The following is a 27,379-nucleotide window of genomic DNA, read 5'->3' as shown; positions in this document are numbered from 1 at the left end:
ATTTCTGCTGCCAGATATCAAAACCTGAGTCAGCTGCATTGAGCAATGACTAGTTCTTCTAGTTTAAAGTCCTCTAAGTGCTAGCACCTTTGAAAACCTCCATACACCATGCTGTAAACATATTAAGATCTTCCAGAGGGTTTTGTTTGGTTTTTCTCCCTTCAATGCAGGAATGACTGCTCTGTCTGAAGCAAACTACATCCTGCACAATATTGCTTTCGTTATTTTCCACGTAATCAGTTTGGAACAGGCTATGAAAGTTTGATGTGGAATTGTTCTGTTAGAGAAAAAAAATCAGAAGAAATACACCATTCTGAACCAGTGGAACCAAAATAATCAAAACCTTAACACAGTTTTTTCCAGTCACTGGGATGGAAGAAGACTTGAATGCAGACACTGGAACAATTGAAAACATCAGTGCTTGCATGCTTAAGTGAAAGGATAAGCAGTATTTGCATTTTCTCCATCATCTTCCTTCTATATGTGCAAGATTTTATAAAGAAAGTTTATCAGAGAGAGCTATGACAGAATGTGATGTCATTTTTTTTTTTTTTTAAAAAGAGCACTAGAAATCAAAGGCAACCAAAATAACGTACATCTTTCCCAGAACATTTTCCTCAGCTACATAAGGTGTGCATATACCAAGGTCTAACACACTTAGCTGCACCACATCAAGTCAAGCTGTCCAAGAGCATACACAATTTTGCTTACAGGAGTATACCTCTTCCACAGTTTTTCAAGTTTACAAGTAATTCCCTGTATTGGATTACGCTTACTCAGAAGTACAGATAATATTTTGTTTCAATACTACTGTTTGTTTTTATGACATATTCAGAGATGAGGCAAGACATAAGATTAAGTGCAGGGAAGCATTTCAGACCCCAAAAATGCATTTTTTAAAACTTAGCTATACATGGTTAAAACAGGTAGATCTGCCAAGAGCTGCATAAAATAATTTTTTATTTCCCAAAGATGAGCAACTGAGCAAAAGGTGAGCAACTCAGCAAATATCAACTCTTCTGCATCACGGAATTCATTACGGGTGTCCGAATAATTCAACTTGCGTTTTTTAATATCTGCTAAAACAGAATTATAAACTAAGTTAATATATGTGAATTAAGTACCCTTAAGAAATCAAAGAATAATATTGACTCCTGGAAGACACCCAGAAGATTCAAAGATGGAACAGAAGGTTGATTATTACACTCCTGCACAATCCAAGCAAATTGTTAATATATTGAAAACATTCATGTCTGGCATTTGCACCTGCTGGATATCTATATTATTCTGTCCCAAAACAAGGTTGATAACCATCCTCTTTGTAGCTGAAAGCAGCCAGAAAACAGCTCATTTTTTAAAACAAATGGAATGGAAACCTTTTTTTTTTTTTTTTTTTTTTCTTTCCCAAGTCTCAATTACAACAGTCAAAGCCAGAGACTTAAGCAAATAAACTTCAAAATAGCCATTTGTTACAAGTAGCAAATTACCATGTACAATGAACTTGTTAAGAATCCCCTCTAAAAGCACGACACACACAAACAGGCTACCCAGCAGAAAAATCTGTTAACAATTTTATTTCTTTTGTCATGTTAAATATTATGGGACAGGACTGTTAAGGATGAAGAACTCTCAACAATGCCTCACAAGGAATAAGAAAGAAATTCTGCCATGATATTAGCAAAGTAAGGTAAGGAGAAAATTTACACAGTAAGAGGCACCATTTCCCCCAGAATACCTCTTGTCATATTCCTGAATGAGTGGGATTAGCAATCTAATAAATCATTTGTCAAGAGGTAACAGCAACAGATAAAATTTTAAAGTATTATTAAAATAACATTTACAAGACTCTGAACAATTTTCGAATTATTAAAACCACAGAAAGAAAGAACAATTCTTTATTTATGAATTTTCATAAAGGACTGACTGTGCAACTGATACCTGCTATTGATGACTGAATGTACAATTTTGTCCAGCAGCTGAACAGTTTGTCTTTTCAGATTGTGTTTTCTAACCGTGCGAGATCATTAAAGGCAAAGCCTGTTATGATGCTGTACACAAGAACGGCTGCTCGGGCCATACTACCCATGATGTGGTAGGTAAACAAACCTTTTTCTGGCCAAGAGAAAACAAAACAGAACAAAAAAAAAAAAAAAAAAAGGAAGCTGCAGTTTTGCATGCTTCTCTCACTCATTCTTTCTACAAGATGAACTTCCCTAGAAAGAATCCAATGAAAATGGCTGCAATTACAACAAGAAGCGAAGGAAGAGAATTAGAGCCATTATCTCTGAGGGCCAAAGCTGTGGGTGATCCAGATTTATCCGAGTGCGCTACCTTTCTGAGCCTCAAGCCTTCATCCTGAGGGGAGGAGAAAACACAGATGGAAAAAAAAACCCATAAATACATTACTAGGATAGTAAAAACTAAACTAAAAAGGCCATATTTACTGGTGAATATTTAAATAAAGTTTTTAAAAAACCCTCAACACATACAACATTACATCACACCAAAATCCAAGACATGAACATAGAGAACTACATTTTAAATAAGGACTGTAATTCACTAGTCTCTCTTCACTAGTCTCTCTTAAAAAATATACCAAAAATCTTGCTAGGCCCAATGAAGCATTCTGCTCTTACTTAATATGTGTCAAAATTAAATAGCAGTAATTCCTTATTGTTAAGGAGAAACATCTGCTTTGTTTAGTGTCAATGTCATCAGAATAACAGGTATGGAGACATCATATTATTTCATAGTTGTTTAAATGGCCAATGAAATTGTCAGAACTTTTCCAAAAGCAAATATATAGAAAAGACACAAAGTCATGTATTTACTAGTTACAGGTCACTGAAATTACACCTTTACATAAAGGTACAAGAACATAGTGTTTGCTTACCTCTGCTGGCCAAACAATTGCTCTTGTTCTCTAGCTGTTTGTAATACAAAATGTTACTGCTCTGGATCTCACTTATTCATATTAATGAAAAATGAAGCACTTTTAAAAAGCTACTAATTCAGTAGCTTCAACTTAGACTTGAAGTAACTAAGATCACCTTAAATAGAACCACTTAATTTAAGAAGAAAATCATGCAGCTTCCATGTCTCATCCATGACAGTCACAAAGTCTCAATCACTGAGAAGTTCAAAATACACATTGTATACATCTGAAGTCATATTATGAATCAATCTTGACATTCTAACAGCTTTATCTACTTTCTAGATTATACATATTTTGGCCTGATTACAAACTAGACCTTTCAATCAAGAAGAGTGAAGCCATTTCAGTATAAATGTGGATGCTGAACTTACTCTCAGGTGCCGATTTTCATCTGTCAGCTTCATAATCTCTGCCTGAAGTCTTTTGCACTCCTCCACGAGCTTCCTTGTTTCAGTATCATTAAGTGAAACACTATGAGGTTTTGGCATCGGTCCATCCTGCTTAGATGTGTTCAGTACTGGGGTGGTTTTGCTTGCATCTATATCATTCTACAAACATCAAGAATGATTTGAGAATTTACTTACCTAGAGAAAAATCATCCACAGCTTAAAAGTGAAACAATTAAACTATTAATATAGTTCAATGAGGTTTGGATTTACAGTAAGCTGAACAGACACACTGACAGTTCAATTCTGATTAGCTCAAGTATTAAAAAAGCAAGAGAAGATTGCACTGTTTACCTGGTACTACACTCTATTGAGACACAAATTAACACTTTAGCTGCTTAATACTGACCCAGGAGGCATCCAAAAGAGGACATAAAATACACCAAAGAGCATTTGAATTTGGGGGAAAAAATAAAAGCAAGAAAGTAATCCTGCATTAGTAAGAAACAAAGCAAATTAGAACAAGTCATGTCACAAACTCCTATGAAGTATTGTGACACAAATGTTTTGTACTTGTAATACATTTTAGTGAAGGAAAATAAAGTGCTGCACAAACATGAAATTTAAGTCTCACAGCATCTGAAACATCCATTACTAATTCTGAAAAGTCACAAGAAGCTGTGAAAAGAACAATATTAAAATTAACTATCTAATTCTCACAGCTCTGCTCAAAATCACAAAATCATAGAATAGTTTGGGTTGGAAGGAACCTCAAAGAAGATCTAGTTCCAACTCACCCCCGCAATGGGCAGGGACAATTTTCACCAAACCAGATTGCTCAAAGCTTGATCCAACACAGCCTTGAACACCTTCAGGGATGGGGCATCCACAACTTCTCTGGGCAACCTGTAACAGTGTCTCACTACTTCCTGAGTATAGAATTTCCTCCAAACATCTAACCCAAATCTTTCCTATTTTATTTATTTCCTCTTTTATTTTATTTCCTATCAGTATATGCCTGTGTTAAAAGTTGCTGCAATGAAGTGTGCATGGAGCCTTCTCTTCTCCAGATTGAATAACCCCAGTTCTCTCTGCCTGTGTTCATAGGAGAGGCACTCCAGCCCTCTGAGCATCTTCATGGCTCTCCCCTGGACTTGCTCCAACAGGTCCACATGCTTCTTATTATGCTAGGGAACCCAGAGCTGGACTCAGGACTTCAGAGGGGGTCTCACAAGGGCAGGGTAGAGGGAGGGGGAATCTCTTCCCTTGACCTGCTGGCCACATTTCTTGTGATGAAGTCCCAGATGAAATTTGCTTTCTGGCTGTAAGCACACACTGTAGATTCAAATCCAGCTTTTCAACCACAAGAACCCTCAAGACATGGCAAGCCTGATTGCCAGTGAAGACTGAGGCAAAGAACTCAGTGAGTACCTCAGCATTCTCCATATTTGTTGTCACCAGTTCTCCCTTCTTGTTTCTCAGGGCTGTTCACTCTCCTTGTCCTTTCTCTTCTAACATACTCCGTACTTACAGAGTCCCTTCTTGTTACTCCTCATATCCCTTGCCACATCCCATTTCACCTGTGCCTTAGTTTTCCTGATCCCACCCCTACATACCCCTAAACTGTATCCCTGTACTTCTCAAGTCACATGCCCCAGCTTCCACTGGCTGTATGTTGCCTTCTTACTCCTCAATGCAAGAAGCTGACCTTTGCTCATGCTGTTTTTCCAGCCTGCCTTCCTTGATTTCTTACACATCAGGATGGAGAGTTCTTGCATCATAAGAAAAATGGACTTAAAGAGCTGGCCCTAAAACGGCCTAAAGACCCTTAAGAATGGCCGTAAAGAGCTGATTTTTTAATTAAAGAGTAAGCTCCTCTGTCACTAGGGACAGTTTCTTAGGAGAAAGTACAAAAGGAGGTAGTTTTATATAACCCATTCCACTTCTCTCACTACATTACACACTTTATAAAATTAAAGCCAGAATGTAGATAAGTAAGTGCCTTGATAATAAATGCTCAACCTTTATGTTTTCACTGTTTAACACATATTTAGGAAGCTTACACCTTCATCTCATAAATTATCCTTTATCAAAAAGAAAAAAAAAAAGAAAAAACAACAAACCAACCAAAAAATGCAGACCACAAAAGCAATCTCTACATCTCTTTCCCCCAATATAAAACTGAGATTGCACCTGAAAACTGTGAAGTATAAAAATAACAAAAATATAGTGTGTTTGGCACTGTTCTCCATTGCTGGAGATTTTTAAGATGAGGTTGGACAGTGTTCCCTTTTAGACAAGATGGTATTTCAAGGTCCCTTTAAACCTGGGCTGTTCCATGATTCTATGCATCCTTAAAAAGTTATATACTGAACACCCCTCCTGTCTAATTTAGTACAAATTCTATCAATTAATTTCATCATTAAATCCAATCGATTAAAAAAAACCCTGAAATTTTGTGAGATCCTACCAGTCAGTGTATGACAGTTTCTTATTCCTTACTTACCAGTTTATCATTTTCGTTGGGCATTTCAAACACACATCTCAATTTGGAGTCCATCAATTCATCAGGTTTCGCTTCTTTCCACTATGAAAACAATTAACACAATTACTTAACATGCTGGACTCATGCAAACATCTCAACAGTTCATAAGTTTGCTCTTAGCACTGGCTTCCTATACAGCTGAATACCTTGCTTACCCTCCCCGCAATTTTCAGACTTGCTTATGAACAATGCTTTTTGTTCACACTCACTGCTGTGAATTCAACTCTGGAAATAAAAAAGAGTAAACTGAATACTGATGGATCCATCAGAGGTTTGTACGAAATAGGGAGGGGACAATACAGTGGTTTCTTAATACACAATGAGAAACAAGTAGCATCTGAGTTAGTTTGAGAAGTTCTAGCACTATTATGCCTCAGTAAATGTACTTCTTGTATCCTATCTTGGAAGCAATGATTTTAAATACAAGATGGAAAGACATATTTCAGTGACTCTCCATGTGTTCTAGAGTAAATTTCTTTAGTTCCTCACATAACATGTGACAATTTGGACCTAGAGAATTTTTCAAAGCCGTTTTTAAAAAACATTTAAATTCTAATGGTCCTCAGTATATTTAAATAGCTAAACTACACTGGAATCTCTCTACTCAATTGACAATTAACTTTCAAAGTATGCACTTCATGTAGTTGCCTTAAATTCTTAGGCTCAGAGACTGCTCTGAAGTCTGCAGCAATTTTTCTAACAGGTCCTCTACTGTTACCTTATAGGTGTTGCAGATTCAAATATTCAGGTTTTTCATAACATCCTTCCTATTGTTTTTTCCAGTGGCATTAGTTATACAGCAACCTTTACCTACAATTAGTGATTTCCTGAAAGATCTGTTTCTCAGTATTGTATACCTGAACTCACTAAGAAAGCAGTTATTTGAAGTATTTCTGAAGTCGGTTTTTACAACCTCACCAAATAGGCATGCTTCATTTACCACACATAACCAAGAACTACTAAAGCATATGAAGAAAAACAAACCAGTTCAAAAAGGCAGACAGATGTTAACTTTCATGTCTCCAAAGCTTCACAAAATCTAGGTTTTCCACTGCTTCCAATGAAGAGCCACAGCAGTCTTTGCCTTCATATAAGGGGACAGAGCCCAAACCTGAAAAGGTCTCTTGGATTCCAGCAATTTACACAATCTCATATTTATCCTTTGTTTCCCCTCTCCTTCTCTGCCTTGAGTGAACATCAAATGTACCTGTGTGAACTCAAGCATTCCTTAAAATAGTTTGTAGAATTAAGACACATGTGCAATGTTGACCTCCACCTTAGGACATACTTATGTGAGTCCACGTACACCCTAAAAGGCATGTTCTGACAACTGAGGGATTCATTCTCATTGCTGCCAGCCAATAAAATTAGAAACAGGCACCTTACTTCTGAACTAACAAGCACAAACCTACATATCTTCCTTCTGGATCTTCCATCAGATCAGACCAGCCCAGCCTAAGAAGTAAAGCTACAACATGTTCCGTTAAAACAGAAAATAACTCTATCATTTGTGCTGTGTTTAGCCACTTGGTATCTTGTAGGGAGACACATCTTAGTCTTGAAAAGGTTTTAATTCATTATCATCCCATTCAACATTTCACTTAAACACTTTTCATACCAAATGAACCCATTTTCATACAGCTTCAGGCTTGCTGTTTGAATGTACTCTTCATTACTTCAAATCCAATCTGTTTATCCCTTTCAAATTAGCTGCATATAAAGGTATAATATGCCCATATTTTAACACTGAACTGACCTTACCTTAGAGTCACTACTATTTCCTAGAGGTTCAATAACTTCTACAGGAAATACTAAGAACTGACCTTGTATTTCATATTAAAATTCTAAGTCACATTTGAAGTCACACTTGTTCAGAGAAAACCCAATTCTTCTTCAAAAAGAAATTGTAAAAACGTGAATCATTTATAGTTAAGCCAGGTTTTTTGTAAGAAAAAAAAAAAATTACAACAACCATTTTAGTCCATTTTTACTTACCACTGCCTCCATATCTGTAATATTTGGTGGTGCATAGGTTGTTTGTACCATAAACTTGTGTTTACTCTTCTCATTTGGGTCATAGTCAAAAGGCTGCAGCATTACTGTTCCAAAGAAAAAATAAAACTGATTATTCAGCTAATCACTAGAGCAAGCATGCTATCTACTTTAGATTTATTCCTCATTAAATAAACACTGAAAATTAAAATGCAAAGGCAGTGCATACACTGTAGAAAAAGGGACTGAGAGGTCAGAGTCTGGTGTGGTTGACATGATTATTCCTGTTACTACTATAGGAAAAGACATTTCATATACAAATATGAACAAACAGATCCTGTAAAAGAGAACAAAAAAATTACATCTAAATATGTGTATACTGCAACTTGATCTACCAGAGGATGAGGACTCGGTGAACTGGAGAGAGAAATTATTTGGCAGTGTACCTACACCTGTCTTCCACAGAATGGGAATCCCAGTTCAGTGTATCTTTATACAAAATTAAGAGAACCAAAAGCAGTTCCAAAAAATATAAGAAAAATTACATGGAGCCCTACAACAGTTATCTGTATATGTACCTATTTTATAGTAATGAAAAAGCTACAGCAGAGATACTGATATAGCTAGAAAAATGCAAAAGCAGAAGGAAAAACATTAATAAATAACAGTAGCAAGCTGTGAAGGAACAAGAGTAACATGCTATATAACGAAAAAATAACCAACAAAAAGCAATTGCTGCTAACAAGTTAAACAATACATGACAGGCTATTAAATAGCAAATTTAGGGTACCAAGGTAAACAAAAACAGTTCTTATGGAATTTGTATTTTCGGAAAAATATGAAAAAACATGGCTGAAGAAGGTTACTTAGTGATTCACAATTGAAAAGTAATAAATGATTAAAAAATGTTAGTGGACTTCCTTAAAATGACTGTCAAATCACATCTCCAAAAATTAATTTAAAAACTGGCTTGGCTCTGAATCAGCCCAATGCTTTAAACAGACTGAAGACAGCTAACACTACCTCAACATTCAGTTTTGAACATAAGAACTCCAGCCCACAGTATCCTATAGCTATTTCTCTCTGCACAACAATGTGAGAGAAATCTATTTTTAATTACATGAAAGATGACTCAGCACTGAAAATATTCAGATGAGAGACTGATGAGATAAAGTGGGTCACTAGAAAAATAATCTGCACACTTATCTTAGCAAATGACCCGAAAGAAATTATATGCCTAAAAACAAAAAGATGAAGCTGACACTTTGGGGAAAAGAACTTAGCTCTGAAAAAGCACAGCAGAATCACTATAACTAAACAACTGCACTTGAAAACATCTTGAGGTCACTGTAGCTGAATAACTGCATGAGAATCCAGCAATACAGAAATAGGCACATCAAAGACTTCCTGCTGTGCCAACTGAAGACTCAAGCAGTGTGACACTGTTTCTCTTTATTGGAGATCTGAAGCCACAATATTGTTTACAGTTCCAGTACTAACTTATTTAAAAAAACAAAAATATTTAAAAGGATGATTTGTAATGATGAAAACACACAGGATGTAATCCCTCAATCTATTCAATTCCCTAAAGAGAAATTCCAGCAAGGTCTTGATTGTGATATCGAACTACCCACTAGAAAAATCCGAGATACCAGCTCAAACACACAGCTAAGGCAAAATGGCTGTAAGTTGTAGTTGAAGATGGAAATAAAAAAGTATTTGACTACTTGAACCTTAGATCAATTCTCAGTAAAATGATCTTTCATCCCCAAGTCAGTGAATAAATCCACATGAGTCCAGATGCTGAACTGCCCATGGTAAGAATAATGATGTTCTAAAGGGTCCCATTCTACAGATCATATTAGATTAGAAAATTCCCATTTTCTTGAGAAAAACAACTAGATACAAGTGTAAACTAATTTTTTCTTAAATGCAATGAAATGTTATTTTAAGCATATCAGAGCAGCCAAGAAATGCTCTACTTGAGAATATGAACATGAATATAATAGTCTAAGGCAAAGGTACTGTTAATGTCACTGCCCATTTTCAACTTGCTTTTCCTCCTTTCAGAGCACCACAGATAAATGTGACAAAGGCAAGTATTTCTACAGGGAGGATTTCTTCATGTATCACTGCAGCTCTACATCAAGTTGTCATCACACTAATGAGGGGAATCCTGTTTATTTAAAAATAAAGAAGTTTTAAAAAGCTGACATACTTCAAACAGTCTCTAAGATCAAGCATTAGGGAACTGCATCAAATGCCTTAAAAACACTTAACCTACAACTGCGTATATTTGTTTTTACCTGAAACAATTACAGATGATCCTGGGTCAATAATTCCACTGTTTGGCCTCACGCAGTATCGACGAGGTGCTGTGGTCTTCACTTTGAAGCATACTTTTCTATCTGATGGATTTCGTAGTTTAAGATTTGTAGTTACTACATCTGTAAAGGGACCTGAAAAAAAAGTTTGTCTTTTTAAAATATACATGTATTTCTGGAGAAGAAATCTGTTTATACAGTACAAGTAACTCTGAAAATATATCTTGTTGCAAACAAACTGCTAAAAGCAGGTTAAATCATACACCTGTTAGGCACACACACTGTGTTATATGCAGAGTGCTCTATCACCTTAGTTATAACAATATACATTACAGCAATCAAGAACTCATATTACAACAGACTCAAGCTGCTGACACAAGTGGTTCATATATGTATATGCTATTCTTACCAAATCATTCTTAATATTTGAAATATTAATAATATATATTGAAATATACTAGAAGGTACTGGTCATACACAAAAGTAAATTTTGCTGAATTGTTCTTCAGGAATAGAAGCAACACATTCTTTGGAACTATTTCATCTGTTTACAGAAAGAAAACACTGTGACTAAAATATAGTCACTGCTCTTGAAATTTCAACTTCCGTTGGCTTCTGAGCTGCTACAGACTTAACAAAACAAGGCATCAATCTCCTCTTTCAAACTCAATCAAGAGAGATGATACTCTGTTTATGCATGTACTCTAACTGATCCCCAGAAAAGCAATAGTTGCTATTGTAGTTGTTATATTTATGTATTCAATGCAGTGTACTCTCTAAACTGTATTTATGCTAAACCTTCAGGATAGGAATTCCTTCCAAGTCTGGACAAGAGGTGTAATTTCAATATCAAGCTGCAAAAGCATATCTTCCAGCAGAGATCACCTTCATGATGCAATGCCACACAGTAACAGCACGAAAAATAATATTCACAGCATTCTGAGCAGTGTTAAATTTCCCTTATGTTTGTGTCATCTGAAAGCAAGACTGCAAAGGCTCTAGAAAAATGGTATTTCATATGAACATGAAATTTATTCCAGAATATTCCACATGCAGATTAACTATTAAGAACCTTCTTCATAGTTCTTTAAAACTACACATTAAATTACTACAAATAATTTGTATGAGTATTGAAAATGCAACAAGCTTCCCATTAAAAAACTACAATGAAGGCAAACAACAGATTAAATTGGATGAAAAATATAATTGATATGAACAAGTGGTAAGTACAACCAAACCACTAATTGCATGAGACACAGGAATTCAACTACTTTCTGAACACCTTATTCCATAGAGGCGTCTGCACTTCTCTGAAGGAAATAGCACTGCCCTCTATCAAACATGTTACTACACTAGAGGGCTCACTATTTGACTGATGTCTTTATTTCTACAACTCATTCCAAGTACTTGATTTTGAGAGTGTTAAACAGTCCTAACACAAAACACCAAGATATAAATACAAACACTAAAAAGAGAATTACTGAGAACTAGGAATACTGAGACATAGATGAAGATACATGTGAGCTAGATTTATATTCAGTGAGGTTCTTTTGACAAAACAGGAACTGGCATTACTTGTCTGAAACTTCACTCCTGATCTGACTTTATATGGTGGATGAAATAAGTCATAGTCTCAATCCAGGTTAATTTTACACAGCCCCCAAGATTCACAAAATTACTTGAAAGTTTCCTGCCACTCATCTTTTGATGGTTCTTGCAAGATCCAGTATTTACCTATAGAGGGAGATCCAGAAATAATTCCCATCACCCATACTACAAACTGAACTAAAACTAGGCAGCTGAATACTCTTCTCACTCTAAGACGGGTAATACACTCATAACACACGAAACATGTATTTTTTTCATGCTACACACACATTTTTGAGGAAGTTATTCTGGTATTTTTACTAACCACCTAAGCTATTAGTCATCTAATAACCACTGCTTTTACAGTGCCCAGAGACAAACAGCACCTTGAATCTGGCTTTCAAACTTGTGGGTTACTTTTTTTTTAATTGCAACTCTAGGCAACCTGAGGAGCTCTGCTTCTCAATCTTCTCAACTAATTTTACTAAGGACATTCTGCACAAAGGAAAAAAAGACACAGTTCAGAGGCTCATTTTGAAAAGCACAGTCATCGAGAAAAGGAGCAATACTATTCAAAAGCAGCTTGTTTCAAAGCAACAGTGAATTTATACACTGATGATAAACTGGTTCTTAAACTAAAATAAAAGATGTTCTGTTTCTTTTGAGACATGAAAGGTCTCCTCAAGACAGCCTCCTTAAAGTGTGCAATAATGAGATGGGATTCAAAATATTCTACAAATTACTCTAATATTTACTGTCAGTTTCAACACCTCAGATAATTAAAAGAAATCTTTTTTTCTTTCCCAGGTACATGAATGCAGTGGCATCCTTTGCATTTCCTGGATACTTCACAAAAAAAAAAAAAAGGCTTTTAGCTCTAGGACATTTTTAGAATCAGATATTTCTTTCAAAGGTGACTGAAATATTTTTCAAGGTCTAGAGGATGCTTATGACAGCTTTACCTTTCACCTGCTTTCTAAAAGCTTTAAAGAAAATAGCTGTATAAAGCCTCTCAAGACTTGCAACCATTAGATTTAATAAAGAGGTGGTAAAAATTGGTGCACAAAAGGAAAAGATGACTGAATTTCACTGTTCCTGCAGAACCCAGCTGTTTGGTAATTTAGTGGCAAACCAACAGGAACAGACAGAAGGAAAAAAAATCAGAAAAAAAATTTTAGTACCTTTTGGAGCCATATGATCTAGGTTAGCATGACATACCCTTCAAAAAAGAAACTGAAGAAGATTCTAGAGTTCACTACTACACAAACATAAGCACCACTACCTTTGGAGGACTGGGGAAATGAAGCACAAGCTGGCAGTAACAGCCTAAGTGCAAAAGCCTAAACTATGATCATTCTTGAGGAAAAATGTGGGGCACAGGCAGAAGAACCAGGAATGAGAAATGTTTGGACTCTACTACACAGACTGCAAGTAAACAAGGAAAAGAACTGGCAAAGATGGATACAAACATTCTGCTCGTGCATCAAAATGTACAAATGCACACGCACTTCATCTCAGTAAATATTCAGCTACGCCAGGGCAGCATTATAATCTCAAAAATAGCATCTCACCTGCTGCTTGCATGACACTGAGGCCCAAGCAGATTTTTATTTAAGCACTTAAATCTCAGACAGGCTTATGTCTAACTGTACACACAGACCCTCTGGTAAATAAACTAATAAAATCCTCAGGCTATATACCTATGTAACATGATGTCTAATGACAAGAGGTCACTGCTTAATAAACCTGTAATCTCAATCTAATGACCTCTGGAAGTCCAGAGTTACTTCAAAGGGTACAGTGAGTTCAACAACTCTCTTAGTAGTGTAAATTCAAGACACCAATTACAGCATCTTCCTGGAATGAAGGTTGTGAGAGTACCGGTTTGTTCCAACTGGTTTTGAATGGAGCAGTGACAATTCATGCCACAAGTTTTCCTGTCACTTTGACTTACGAGGGCCTTAGAAAAAGACAGACACCTGCCTAATCACACTCAGAAACACCAGACATATCCAAAAACTTTGTGTTCAGTTTCTATTTCAGCTATCTTGCAGTGCAGTCACCACAACATTAATGCCAGGGTTGCCTCTGGCAACTACACAGCTTGGACTACAGCAACTAGTGGGCAGGAAGAAATGCCACAGATTATGCAGAGCCAGTTTCTACTGCTGAAACAGTGCCAAGTTTCCCAGCTTGCCACAAGCTTGACAGTTATGCTGCAGTAAAACCAAAATATATGTATTACTGGACAGGTAGGACCCATACACAGATCTTTTTCATCATCATTTTCACTTCAGATTCAGGTCTCCTTCACTGTCCCAGCTTCAAAAGCCATTTCTCTACTATGTGAGATGGTCAAACATCAGAGAAAAAATTATGATGCGAACACACCCTCCTCATGTGGGAAGAAAGACTTAAACATCCACAGGCTTGGTACCCTTGGGAAAGGTGAGAGACCCATGTCAGTATCTCTAGCTGCTGGCAGTACAGAGCCAACAAAGCACTTCTGAGAAGGGGACAGGTTCGGTCAGCAAGAAGCTCCTTTCAAAATTAGTAAGGCTGTCATAATGTACACAAAAAGCCTCTCTTAAAATACCACCTCTACCTTAAACTGGGTAAGAAGAAATTATAATTTCATTAAATTACACAAAATCTCTGATAATTAGAAAGCAGATCACTTGAAGAGTTGTACAAAAATGAACATGCATTATTAAACAAAATCAACAGCATTTTATGAAAAAGCATAAGTGTTATGCACATTGCCCTCTTCAATTTAAGACAATGAACTGTAGCTGTTGGAAAAGCCAATATCTAAGCCAACTCTGCCAGAAAACACTCTCATTCATACATTGAATTAAAGTTTATTTAAGCTGTCAATTGGTACAGCAAAGTGATACATTCAGCCACATCTAAAAACAATGTAAGTACACATAAAAAAAGTACACAGGCTGGCAAAAGGAATCCAAACTTTTTTAAATGTGTTACAGTATTAACTTCAAAAACTATAGGGATTATATGCTTTAAACACAATGCTGTTTGTCCACAGCTGCTGCGCCACCTTTGAATTCCCAAGAGCACCTGCAATATACAGAACACTTCAATGCACCTTAACTAAAACAAACTCAGGGTAGTTTTCTTTGGGTGCACAATAAAGGCAGGTTGGGCAGACAAAACTCATTTACTGCATTTGACAGTTTGAGCCCTAATAAATAAGAAATGAGTTCAAGTCAGCAGAATAAAAACTAATAGTGACAAAGTAAACCAAGCAAGACAAATTTTAAGACCAAGAAAACTGACTTTTCAGATAGACCTGAAAGGAACAGACTAAGATCTCTAGGAACTCATTCTGCCAGAATCAAATGTAACAATGGAGTAAAGAAAGAGTTAGTTAAATTAAGAAAGCTCCATGTAATCTATATTTGTATGATGTAATGCTGAATTTTTAAATTAGGCCAAAATTTAATTGTTTTTCTTTCCCATTATTTGACATAGCAATCACAGAATGGTTGTTGCTGGAAGGAACCTCTAGAGGTCATCTGGGCCAAACTCCCTGCTCAAGCAGAGACACCCAGAGTCAGCTGCCTAGCACCATGGCCAAGATACTTCTGATACATCCAAAGATAGAGACTCTACAGCTTCCCCAACCTGTGCCACTACTTGGTCACCCTCAGAGTAAAAATGTGCTTTCTCATGTTCAGAAGGAAGCTCCTGTGTTTCAAGGTGTTCCCATTACCTCTGGTCTGCTCATGGGCACCCATCTCCATCCTCTTTGCACCCTCCCTTCAGGTATTTTATACATCTGTAAGATTCTCCCAAGCCTTCTGTCTTCTAGGCCAGAGCAGCCCCAGCTCTCTCAGCCTTTCCTCACACGAGAGATGCTCCAGTCCATCATCTTCCTGGCCCTCCCCTGGACTCTCTCTATGATGTCAATGTCTCTCCTGTACTGAGGAGGCCAGAACTGGACCCCCACTCCAGCTGTGGCCTCGCCAGTGCTGAGCAGAGGGGAAGATCTCCTCCCTCAACCTGCTGGCAACACTGCTCCAGCCTGGGACACCACTGGCCTTCTTTGTAGCAAGGGCACACTGCTGGCTCATGATCAACATGGTGGCCACCAGGACACCCAGGGCAAAGCCGCTTTCTCAGCTGGTCAGATCCTAACCTGCATTGGTGCTTGGATAGGTGTTCCTCCCCAGCTGCAGGACTTCACACTTGTTGAACTTCACAAGGTTCCTGTCAGTTTGTTTGTCCACGTGCCAGTTCCCTCAGCACTCGTGTGTATTCCACCAGAGTCCTTGGACTTACTATGTCTAGCTTACTCAAGTATTCCTTGACCAGATCACCTTCCACCAGAGGTACTGAAGGAAAGACATCTAAAAATGAGAAATACTTGCGTTCTGTAGCAAGTCAAAACTACCTTGACTATCAGATAAGAAAATTAATCTTAAAATATACTCAAAGTACTTTATTGCTCAAAATTGAATTTTATAGTACTTTCTGAAAAAAGCATAGGTGACATAGCAGACACAAAAGAAAGTGAGTGGAATATTGTTTATTTCCATAAATTTGTTTTAAGAAATTGATATTCAGACCTCTATAAAAAAAAAAAAAACTGAAGAAAATATATAACACACATGCCAAAGAACATAAATAACTCCTTCCTCTTGAAATACCAGAACCATGACCAATCAAATACCTTCTTCAACTGGAAGAAAAATCCCATCTCTAACAAATCACCTACATTAAAATTATTCATGGTCTATGAAGCATAATAGCTTATGTTTCATGGATTAATACTTACACATGCATATGAATGATCAGGAATAATCAGTGGATGAAGGTGAGAGATTAATTATACCTACAAATAACCATGGCTCTCAGGAAGATATTAATATATTAGAATTATATATTAGCATTACAGAATCTTTCATTTCTTATTCTATCCTGGCACTTGAGAAATAGTTGTTTTATCATCAACCTGCATGTAAAATATAGAATGCAAAAGAGGCTTCATAAGAAAGCTGACACACCTCAATGTCCACAATTCCTGAGGGCTGATTCTAGGCTACCACTGTTTACAAGGGGTAGCATCAGATTTTATCTGAGCTCCCCACAATGACATGCTGTCAGCATTCATGCTTCTGATGTGTCTATCATAGATTTTTTCTTTCTAAAAAATGCTGAGACAATGCCCATTTTTTAATCCTGAAGTAGCTCATCTTCCTCTGTCAAAGGGACAGAGGCTGCATATGGCTACACATCTTATTAGAGGTGCTTGTGCAGATGCTGGCATGCTTGCTTTACTGAGGGCTGGTGTAAGGGAAATGGAAGCTGAAACCTTTGCTTGCCATTCTGACAGAGAAAAGACAAAAATACAACACAGTGACATTTCAAAGCAGACAAAACATTTCCTTACATATTTTTTGTGGATCAAAACTTCTTATTCACCCCAGCCTGTGACTGAAATGTTGTTAGTAGCGAGAAACCACAGTAAAAATACAGTAAGCATCTATCTCAAGGGTAAAGTAAAGCCACAGGTCATTACCAGGAATTCTGGTCAAGAGAACATTATTTTCTTTATATATTAGATAAAATACAGACTAAAGGTAGACTGTCCTGCATTTAGTTTTAAATATGGGCAATAGTTTCTTTAGCCTTAATAGCAACAAAACACCACTAATAGTAAGATGGTATAACACGGAATAACTTCATCCAAAGATATTATTGCTGGTATTTAGCTTAAGCTTTAAAATCTAGCAGTCTAGGTCCAAGTCAGTCATATATGTCTATTGTTCATATATTTCCTATTGAAAGAGTGCCATTACTAAAGAACTGTCTGTTTACTAACATCAAAGGGATGCTTGTAACTTAAACTTAACCTCCATAATATTGTGAATTTCTTACTTGCAATTTAGCTTTATGCGATTACATTGTTATTCTTGCCAAAGACATATTAAGAGCATACTAAAATTGGTAGCTCTTAATTCTACCAGGATAAAGTCCTCAGGATCTAATCATAAAGTAGTATTCATGCCAAAGCACTGCTGAAATAACAAGAACAGCAGAAATATTTCAGTGGTGCTAAACTTGAACATTTAAACCATCAAATTATCCCCCCAAATTCATGAAGCAACTAATATATACACCCAATCTTTCAGTATAGATTTAGTTCAGTAAGGGCTATGTTATAAACCCCTTCTGCTGGAGCAACTATTCTCTTTGCTTGCATAAGGTAGCATAACTAATGAGTCTGATATTTACAGAGGTTCTTAGATTTCCAGAATACTAGCATATTTGATCAACAGAACTAAATAAACAAGTAACTTTTCCCTTTCCTTTTTCCTTTTACATTTGCTTTGTATTTAACCTGCTATAACTTACAAATGGTTTTAGTGATGCTGAAAAACCCAGATGTGCTGCTTAAAATATTCAAATATCCGGCAGCTTAAAATCCATATGCATCGTCATATAAGAAACCTCCCATTGGATATACCTAACTGATCTGCATTGCAACATACAAGATACTCTTCAAACTCTATAGCAGTAATCAGAACACTTGTAATCATCTTAGATGACAGCTGTAGTGGCACATAGATAATCAGTCTTCCCACTGAAGACCTGATCTGAAGCTCTTGCTTTGCACTTTTCCCAATGTGCTCCAAGTACTGGGTATCAGACGCCAGACACGAACATTCAACAGACCACCAAAGCTCTTGTAGTTTCCACTGGTTTCCTTGCAAGCAGTATCCCACCAGCACAACAAAGTAACTTTAAAAATTAGTCAAATTCACCAGTCTCCCAGCATGGACAAAACCCCAGAAAATTCTGTAAAAAAACCCAAAGGGAACCGTTTTATCTGTTGTACTGCTACATGGTATCCAACCACATAACACAGAACCTGATCAAAACAGACTTTTATATCAGACATTAAAATCTCCTACAGATAGATCTAGCTGACACTAGACTGCCTCCCAAGCACACCAACAGATCACTGCAGTTTCAGGGTGACTTTGCAGTCTCTGGAAGTACAGGCTACAAGTCTCCATTTCCAAAGCCACTGAAAGCCAAGTACAATCATTTCCTACGGTCATTCAGGTAAACAAACACCTGATTCAAGCAGAAGTTGCATTTAGTCGGTCTTGTTGATCAGGCAGGAGCACAAACTCCATTTCCTCATCAGTAGGATGAGGATCCATGTACTGAGCTGAGCTAATGCAGCCACAGTTCTCAGGACCAGTCAGGTCACTTCTACAGAAGCAGCTGGAGTTCCAAGCTGAGCTATAACATAGAATATGCCTGGTAGGTGGCTAGTGGGCATTCAAATTAAACAACCAAACAGTTTACTTTCAGTGGGTCTACTATGTTTACTGCCCTTATTAGCACTATAGTGTAATACACATGATAACATCTTAAATAAACATCATATCCCTATGGACTAGAATTATTAGGTTTATTTTACATATGGAGCAGTTACTCCCATGTATATGACTTTTAAATTCATGGATATCCCTTTTTACAAAGGAAAAAAATTAAATATATCTCAGTTAAGCTATTCTAGTGTCTTGGAATGTAACACCACATACCAGCTGTAGCCTAAGTACAGAATTGTGTACCATTAATGTCCTATCAAACTTTCAAGAACATTGTAAACTCATGACCTAGGAGAAGCTTTCTGAAGCCTACATGAAACTAATAATTTTGTAAGATGGTATCTGATTAATTTAAAACTATTTTTGCCCACATAATTTTTAGAAGGTTGGTTGAGACTGACAAGATTCAGATTCAGCTAAGTTTCTAATGATCTAAATACATCCACAGCCACTTGAAGCAAATTCATTTTTCCACTAATCCTATCCTTTAGTCTAGATGGATTTTCTTTTCCCCGGTGCTTACCTTGCTGATGTATTTATAGATAGCAATCAGATCCCCTTTCAGTCTTCATTTTGCTATGATTAACAAGCTAAAGCTATTCTACTTCACTTGTGTTAATAAAGTTGTCTTTGCATCATTCCCATTTGGGTACATTTTATCTGACTAGGTGTTGCTGGGGATGCATTCAGATGAAGCTTCATCAAAGCCAAAGATCTTGACATTAATACTTTCCACTACAAAATTACAGTCTTGTGTTTGCCCCATTTCATGACTTGTCACATTCACAATAAACCCATGATTAAGTACTAGTCACTAGTTTTACTTCTTTTTCATCCCTTCTAAAAAATGTTTTATTATTAGCACACATCCAATTTTTTTCTTTGCATTCATCACATCTCCTAACCTTGCATTACCAGTGAGCTGTACCATCACACTCCCACTCATACCAAGGTCATTAAGGATAAATGGAATAGACTTTCCCCAAAAATATATCAAAATGTATTGAAGACAAGGAGTTAGTGACAGCCAACATGGCTCTATCATGGGCAAATCATGCCTGACTAATCTAGTGGCCTTCTATGGTGAACATCAATGGACAAAGGAAAAGCTACACATCAGCCCTTAATAAGGTCCTCCCCAACATTCCTACTCCTAAATTAGAGAGATGTGGGTTTGATGCATAGACCACTAGATGGACATGGAATTGTCTGGGTGGTTCATCCAAACATTTACAGTCAATGCTGGAATGTTCTAGGGAAAACCAGCAACAAACAGTATCCATATCCCCCAGGGATGCATACTGGGACCAGTATCATTCAGTGTCTTCATCAATGACACTGGCAGTGGGGCTGAGAGCAAGTCTGCATGTGACACCAAGTGAGCGATGCAGTGGATTCACTGCTGGGAAGGGATGCCATCCACTGGGACCTTGACAGGAGTGAAGGGTGGGCCCATGGGAATCTCATGAGGGTCAGCAAGGCCAGGTGCAAGGTCCTGCACGTGGGTCAGGGCAAGCCGCAATATCACAGACAGAGAAAGTCTCAGATCAGACTACCACATTCTACCTGAGACACTGCATTTTATTCGATCTTCCATCTACCCCAGTGTCCTTATTCTTTCCTCCAAGGCTTTGCTTACTATTGAGGCTAGACCAATTCAAGCACTGAAGTGTCAGAATAAGATTTTAATCCAAGTAAGACCACATTTTGAAAAACAAAGGGGAAAAATCTGATTTGACTATTTTTTTTCATGTTATACAAACACTTTTTTTTTCTTTTTGTTTTCTTCCTCTTCCATGTTATTAAACACATGAAGTCTTACAGCAGGACCCATATTCAGCAAACTATCTTAATTCACAAGACCTTGTTCATATAGGAATGAACTGAAAATATCTAGTTTCCTTTACATAACCATCTATTTCTACATACTTTAAAATACTAAAATGAAATATGACATCTACATTGCTAAATAACTTAAAATGCCAGGAAATAACCTTACACAATCCAAAACAACACTAAAAGGCAAGAGAAGCTAGAGGCCAAGATAACCACGCCCCAAACAAAGTTTTACCACCTTAAGAAAAACCAAGTTAGTAAAATTCTAACTCATGTTTATGCATTTTTATTTTCAAAAATGCCACATCAGAAATTATTCTAGTCGAGGCGTTTTGCTGATTTTTTTCTTTTTAAAGAAATTAGCTTACACTCACTAATCAGGTTCATCTGACACCAAAAGCCTTGTAAACTGACAACATCCGAACTGGAAAGTGTAATGCTTATCTAATTAGTCAGGGTTGGTTTTCCACTTTTAATACGGTAAGTTCTCTTCAGAAACCTTTTCTACTTGAATTCATGGCTTATAAGGGAAGCATGTAAAATCCTTTAGTGACTGATGGTCAAAAAGATCTGGTTAACAAGTACCTCCCAAAGACAAAGCTGGTCAGAAAGTAAAATGTTCAGAAACCATGGTCAGGCCAAAACAGGAACCATTTTTATTTCCACAATGGACAGTCAGTGCACTAAATATTCAGACCTATTTACTGATGCAATAAAACAGCTCCTCTCAAGCCTCTCAAACTTTCTACTTTTCAACCCGGCCTTGAATAACAGTACACTGTTCATGCATAATACAGAATGTTTTTATAATATTAATAAAAATGTCTTATGGTGATCTAGAACACCTGCTTATGCTATCAACAAGCAGGATGAGTAGGCACTTTATAGTAATTATAATGCAAAGGTGAAGCTTTTATACCAATAATCATTGGTACACACTAGAAGGACAAGATGTGAGGTTTGGATAGTGTTTCACTGTTTAGGGAAGCAACAGCAATATTAAGTAAAACAGAACCCTACAAATTTCAGGTAAAGGACAAAACTTCTAAATCTTCACTGCTGTATACCTCTATCACCACAGGAAAATATTCCATTACTGAATTTTAAAACAAATGACAAACTATTTCTGCCAAAATATAATCTAACACTATAATACACCTGACTTCACAGATCAATATAACTCCCTTTTCGCAAGGCAGTTTTAAATGCAGTCTAGCACAGTGGTAGAGATGACTGTATAACATAATGCCACCTAAAAAGCAACACCAGATAAAAAATATTACCTTCCTTTTTCTTCCTCAACACATTCCCACAAATCATCCTGTGCTTCTATTTTCATTAATACATATAATTTAAAGAAATTAAAATACTAACACACACTACATCTGAGCCATGAAACAATGGGGAGAAGTACACATATAGGAAGAACAAACAATCCCAAGATTCACTCTTGTATTTAAAAGAAAAAAAAAAGATTCAGACTACGTGTTGAATACTGAGTCATTTTATTGCCATTATGCAATTCTCAGCCAGCAAAAATATTAACTTAAATGGAACCATTTCAAAGTATCAGAAAGTCACAACTATATTAGTAATCACTTACAACCAGTTTTTCTCCCTCTACACTCCCACAGTTTAGTTCCAAAATGTTCCTGAATGAAGAAGGTACCAGAAAACTGACATCCCAATCATCTTTTTTTTCTAACCTTAGAAAATTGGGACATCACAAATTTACTGGTACTTCGAAGAGAGTGAAAGCAGGCATAAAATTTGACCTAATCAAGATATACACAAGTAAGGCAGTAAGATCACATTTGAGGACTTCAAACTCTGCCTAAACCAAAAGACATCCTAGGCCAATTCTGGCAACAGATCTTGAGGGCAGGGGATGCATTTAACATTGAGCTATTTTTGCCTTTAAATTCCACCTTCTCAATTTGCAGCAACACACATCCCATGGCTTTCAGTGTTACCAACAGCAGTTTAATGATTACAAAATAACCTACAGCAATATTTTTGTATTATTTAAAAGGCTGTCGAAATCTGCATTTCAGAATAAGCTGCAATACTTGAGTGAAGTGCTCTCTACCTCCCATGAAAAGTCATTTGAACATACATCAGCTGATAGCTGATTTTAGACACTGACAATTCTAGACTATGATTCAGATCAACAATCAGAAATCAAATATTGTCTGTCACACTGATCTCTCCTAGTAACTCAACCCATCAAAAACAAAATTTACTGCACACAGACACATTCAAAATTTTATTTTAGTCTGCTAAAGGAAAAGAGTGGCTCATTATTTTGAGATGTTTATGAAGGTAATATAACTGGACTTCACACACGTGTAAGCAAGAACTTCAATAAACAATATAAATTTAGAATATTCAGGCATTTTTATAATCTTGTATTGCTAGTCAGACACACCTGAATCACAAGAAATTCAAATTCTGAACACTGTCTACTAATCGTCCAAAGTACATCAAATCAACTAGTGTTGATTTTCAATTAGGTGTTGCAGAAGCATGTCTTATGACTGATGTAAACATCTGGAGAAGGCTTTTAAAGTTTTTTTTAAAAAGCGACCATAATTCAAGACCAACTTAAATCCATGTTACTTAAAATTGTGGAACTGGCTTCTTTGGCTTAAGGAAGGAGCTACAAATTTTTGAACTTAAAACTTCAAATGTTGCTATTAAACTACACAACTGCTTACAAAAAAAATATTCAAAAACATATTGATTCAAAGGACACCAACTCCAGATTCTCATAATCTTCATTAAACTAGAGCTACCAACAATAACTACATGTCTGTGACACATGAAGAAGACACCAGTAAGAAGCAAATCGGTTGCTTTTAAGTGTCTTGTGTTTCAATTCTTCCTATCCAGTCCTAAATAAACTCCAACATCATCAGATTTGAGAAGTTAAATAAAATACATTAGAATACAAAAGAAAGCCAACCTGCAGGAGCAATATGGCTGAAGAACCTGGGTACATGACCAGAATTTTGCCACGAGGCAAATTTTCACTGTTCCATACTGACTGTATGAAAGTGATATCAGATAGTTTATCAACTGCCTCTTGGTTTCATCACTTTCAAGTACATTTTTTCCCCTTGTCACATTTGTACCACAACACTATGAAAAGTACTTATTTGTTTTGTAGTTTTTCTTAAGATATTCCTGATAGTTTCAGAATCCAAAGAAACCTACCTACCAAAGGGTGACAGAGGGAATTAACCATGACTCAAACACTATTAATGACTGAAATTTCTAGGACTACAAACACTATAAAAACAGGATTGAAATCTTGGAAACCAAGGGAACTATGTAATGTGGTAGCTACCACAGGACATGTTCTTTAGAACACCCCTTGAATCGTGCTAAATAAAATTGAAGGGTAGATGTATTACAGAACTTATTTTTGCTGACAAAGTAAATTAGGTTATATTAATAAAAAAAGCAGTTTCATCAGGCAATGATGAATTTAAAGCCTTGTTAACAACTCCTTAAGATAAGTACTACGTATCTTTTAATGACACAGTTGTTTATAAAGGGGCACATTATCACATTTCACTGTTACCCTAAAGGTCAGAAAATCCATTACAACTTCCTGAGGCAAGAAAACCAACAAAATTATTCGTTCACTTCAAATGTTTAGACTTAAACTGGATCTCTGTTACATATGCATCAACAGTATTAATAATAAAAATGGATGATTGTACCAATATAATAACTTTGAATAACCTGCTGCACTGAAAAAAAAAGTATACTTTTATTCTTTTAACAACGTTTTACATTTTTCCTACACTAAGCTACATTTATTCTGAGTCATATATTCTCTTTCTTACTAACCAATTACTTTTTAAAAGGTGACACTCAGAATTCCCTACTGCCAATACTGTATTCTTCAACACAGTACTTTAGAACTGGGTTACTTTGTGGCCCACAAACCTTTTTAAACACCTCTAAATAATAAGCAGTTATAAAATATTTCTTGAGCGTACACCCGATGCTCTCTCAATTGATAGCACTTTCTATAGTATATTACTGCAATAGTACAGTAATAGAGAGTGCTGCAGTCTCATTATGCTTCATATTTTGTTTTTGCTTAGTCTGCTCTACAGAAATTTTCCTAATATATGCATTAGCCTGAAACCAAAGTTTATGCCTAAAGAATACACATTTCATGCTCTAAGTGCATAAACACACAGCACAATAAAGATCGCTGACAACAGCTTCACATAGAATTTCTAATCTAGTATTTATTCTATCAACACACTGTTTCATATCACACCAATACAGCTTAGTTCCAGCTCAAAGACATCTCAACATTTGCACACTGCGAATTAGACACAGTATTTTTTTAATTAAAAAAATAAAATAAAATAATGCATTTTCCCCCAACCTGTTCTTGCATCAACCTGTTCTGAACACAGCATAGTGAAATGTGAGTGCAGCCAGACCAGCATTTTAACAATGCAAAATGCAAGTAAAAATTACAAGTTCCTGCAACAGTTTTGACTCTGTGTATGAAAGTGCAATTTAAAAAAAAATTAAAATTGAAGCTATTAAGAAATTAATATGCATAATTAGACAGATGTTGGTATTAACTGATTTGACAGATCAATAAAACAAGTATAGCTTGCTAATTTATCTAAATACTAAGCCAGACCAAAGGTATTTTGGTGGAATACAGTGTTCTTTTCTAATATAAACATTCATTTGTTCTAGTTGCCCGTGGAAGATTTTTACAACATCATAAATTCCACTCTGTCCCCTAAAACAATGAAAAATGAGCCTACGAAAAGTGTAAAATAGAAAAGTAGAAGAATGTACAGGATTAGGCATGTACCTGTGCTGACACACCAGTCACAACATCTTAAAATGTAAGTTTCCATAATATTAACTATGTTTAAAAAAAAATAATAATAATACTGATGATCCCAAATCTGAAAGGTTCTGAGATTTTTCTCAATGCCCCTTACAGGTATAAGATGTCATCACAAAAACTACGTGCTCTGACACGCTTTTCTTTATGCCCTTGCCTTTCAACGATCACTCATTTTTGACAGATCCTTTCCTTTCACAACTATCTAATTCATGAGGAGAGAAAACCACGGACACACACGATACCAGCACTAGCTGGGACCTATTTTGACAGCGGCACGTCAGCAGTCGCTGCCATGCGGTCGGTACGCAACACACAGCACACTTAAAACTTCCGAAAGACACGCATTCCATTTCCTTCATTGCCAGGGAAGAGGCGAGCTCCCTGTTTACGTTCCGATAGCCTGCCAGAGACATGACAGCTTTGGGTAAAGGGCGGGGAGCCCTTTGCCGGGCTGGGATGCACCGGGGCGAGGGCGCGGGTGCCGGGCACTGACGGTGCAGCGCCGCACCAGCTCCGCGCGTACACCGCGGCCCCAACACGCCTGAGAGGGAAAGTGGGACAAGGCCAGACCTTAGGGCAGCCTCGTGAAGCTTGGAACCCCGCAAGGCTTCCACAGCCCGCTCCAGGGCCTCTCCTGCCAGAGGGAGCCCGCACCGCCAGCGACCGGAGAGCGACACCCGCGTCCCCGGGCGCCGCTGCTCCGGGGCCGGGCCTCCGAGCGCAGCGGTGACACGGCGGGGCGGGCGGGGGAACGGGCGGGGGCAGGGAAGGGGCGGCCGATCCCACCCGGCACCGCGGATCCCCGCGGGATCCCAAGATGGCGGCGGCCGATCCCGCTCGCCGGCTCGGCGGCGCCCCCATCCCCCGGGGGGCGGGCAGCGCCCGGCACCGCGGCCCGCCCGCGGGGGGCAGCAGGGAACGCGGCGCCCGGAGGCGGCCCGCCGCCCAGGCGGAACGGGACACCCCGCCCCTGCCGCCCCGCTCCCCTCCGCCGCGCCGGGTTCCCCCCTCCTCACCTTTGAATTTGAGGTCGGTGGGCGGATCGAGCACCAGGATCTGCTCGTGCTTCGCCAGAGCCCCGGCGGCCGCCATCTCGCTCGCTCACTCAGGCGGGAGGAGGGGCAGGGGGGAGGGCGGAGGAGGCGGAGGAGAAGGCGGAGGAGAAGGAGGAGGGGCGGAGGGGGCCGGCGGTGCTGCCGCTCCCTCACGGCGGGCGGGCGGTGTCTCGGCGCGGCTCTGCGGGCGCTGCCGGCGGGGCGCGGACCGAGGGCGGGCACTGCCGCTGCTGCTGCGCGCCCCCGGGCGCGGCCCCGCGCCCTCCCCGCCCCGGCAGCACCGCCCCCGCGCGGGCACGACGGCGGCGGCGCGCTCCCCCCCGGCCTTCCTTTTGCGCATGCGCCCGCGTGCCGCGGGGTCGTTCCACACACACACCGGGACACACGCGGACACGGAAGCAGACTGAGTTAGACAGCCGCACACCCTTCTGTCCCGCTCTGGCGGCTAAAGCGAG

At 38.1% G+C, this 27,379-nt stretch overlaps 1 protein-coding gene across 1 annotated transcript; it reads right to left on the bottom strand.

Moving 5' to 3' along the window:
• Nucleotides 1-1,544: 1,544 nt before the first annotated feature.
• VAPA (VAMP associated protein A) lies at nt 1,545-27,091 on the bottom strand. The gene is made up of 6 exons (XM_005517260.3): nt 26,886-27,091; nt 10,165-10,317; nt 7,862-7,965; nt 5,828-5,908; nt 3,307-3,483; nt 1,545-2,355 (listed from the first exon to the last, which is right to left on the bottom strand). Exons 1-6 carry the CDS (start codon nt 26,959-26,961, stop codon nt 2,197-2,199), a joined length of 750 nt encoding a protein of 249 aa, XP_005517317.1. The 5' UTR covers nt 26,962-27,091; the 3' UTR covers nt 1,545-2,196.
• Between the last annotated feature and the right edge of the window lie 288 nt (nt 27,092-27,379).

Source organism: Pseudopodoces humilis, chromosome 1 (genome assembly GCF_049639895.1).
Source record: "Pseudopodoces humilis isolate 2021_Gansu_Grassland_sample_001 chromosome 1, ASM4963989v1, whole genome shotgun sequence".
Classification (NCBI taxonomy): Eukaryota; Metazoa; Chordata; class Aves; order Passeriformes; family Paridae; genus Pseudopodoces; species Pseudopodoces humilis.
This window is presented reverse-complemented; position numbering and strand designations above follow the sequence as displayed.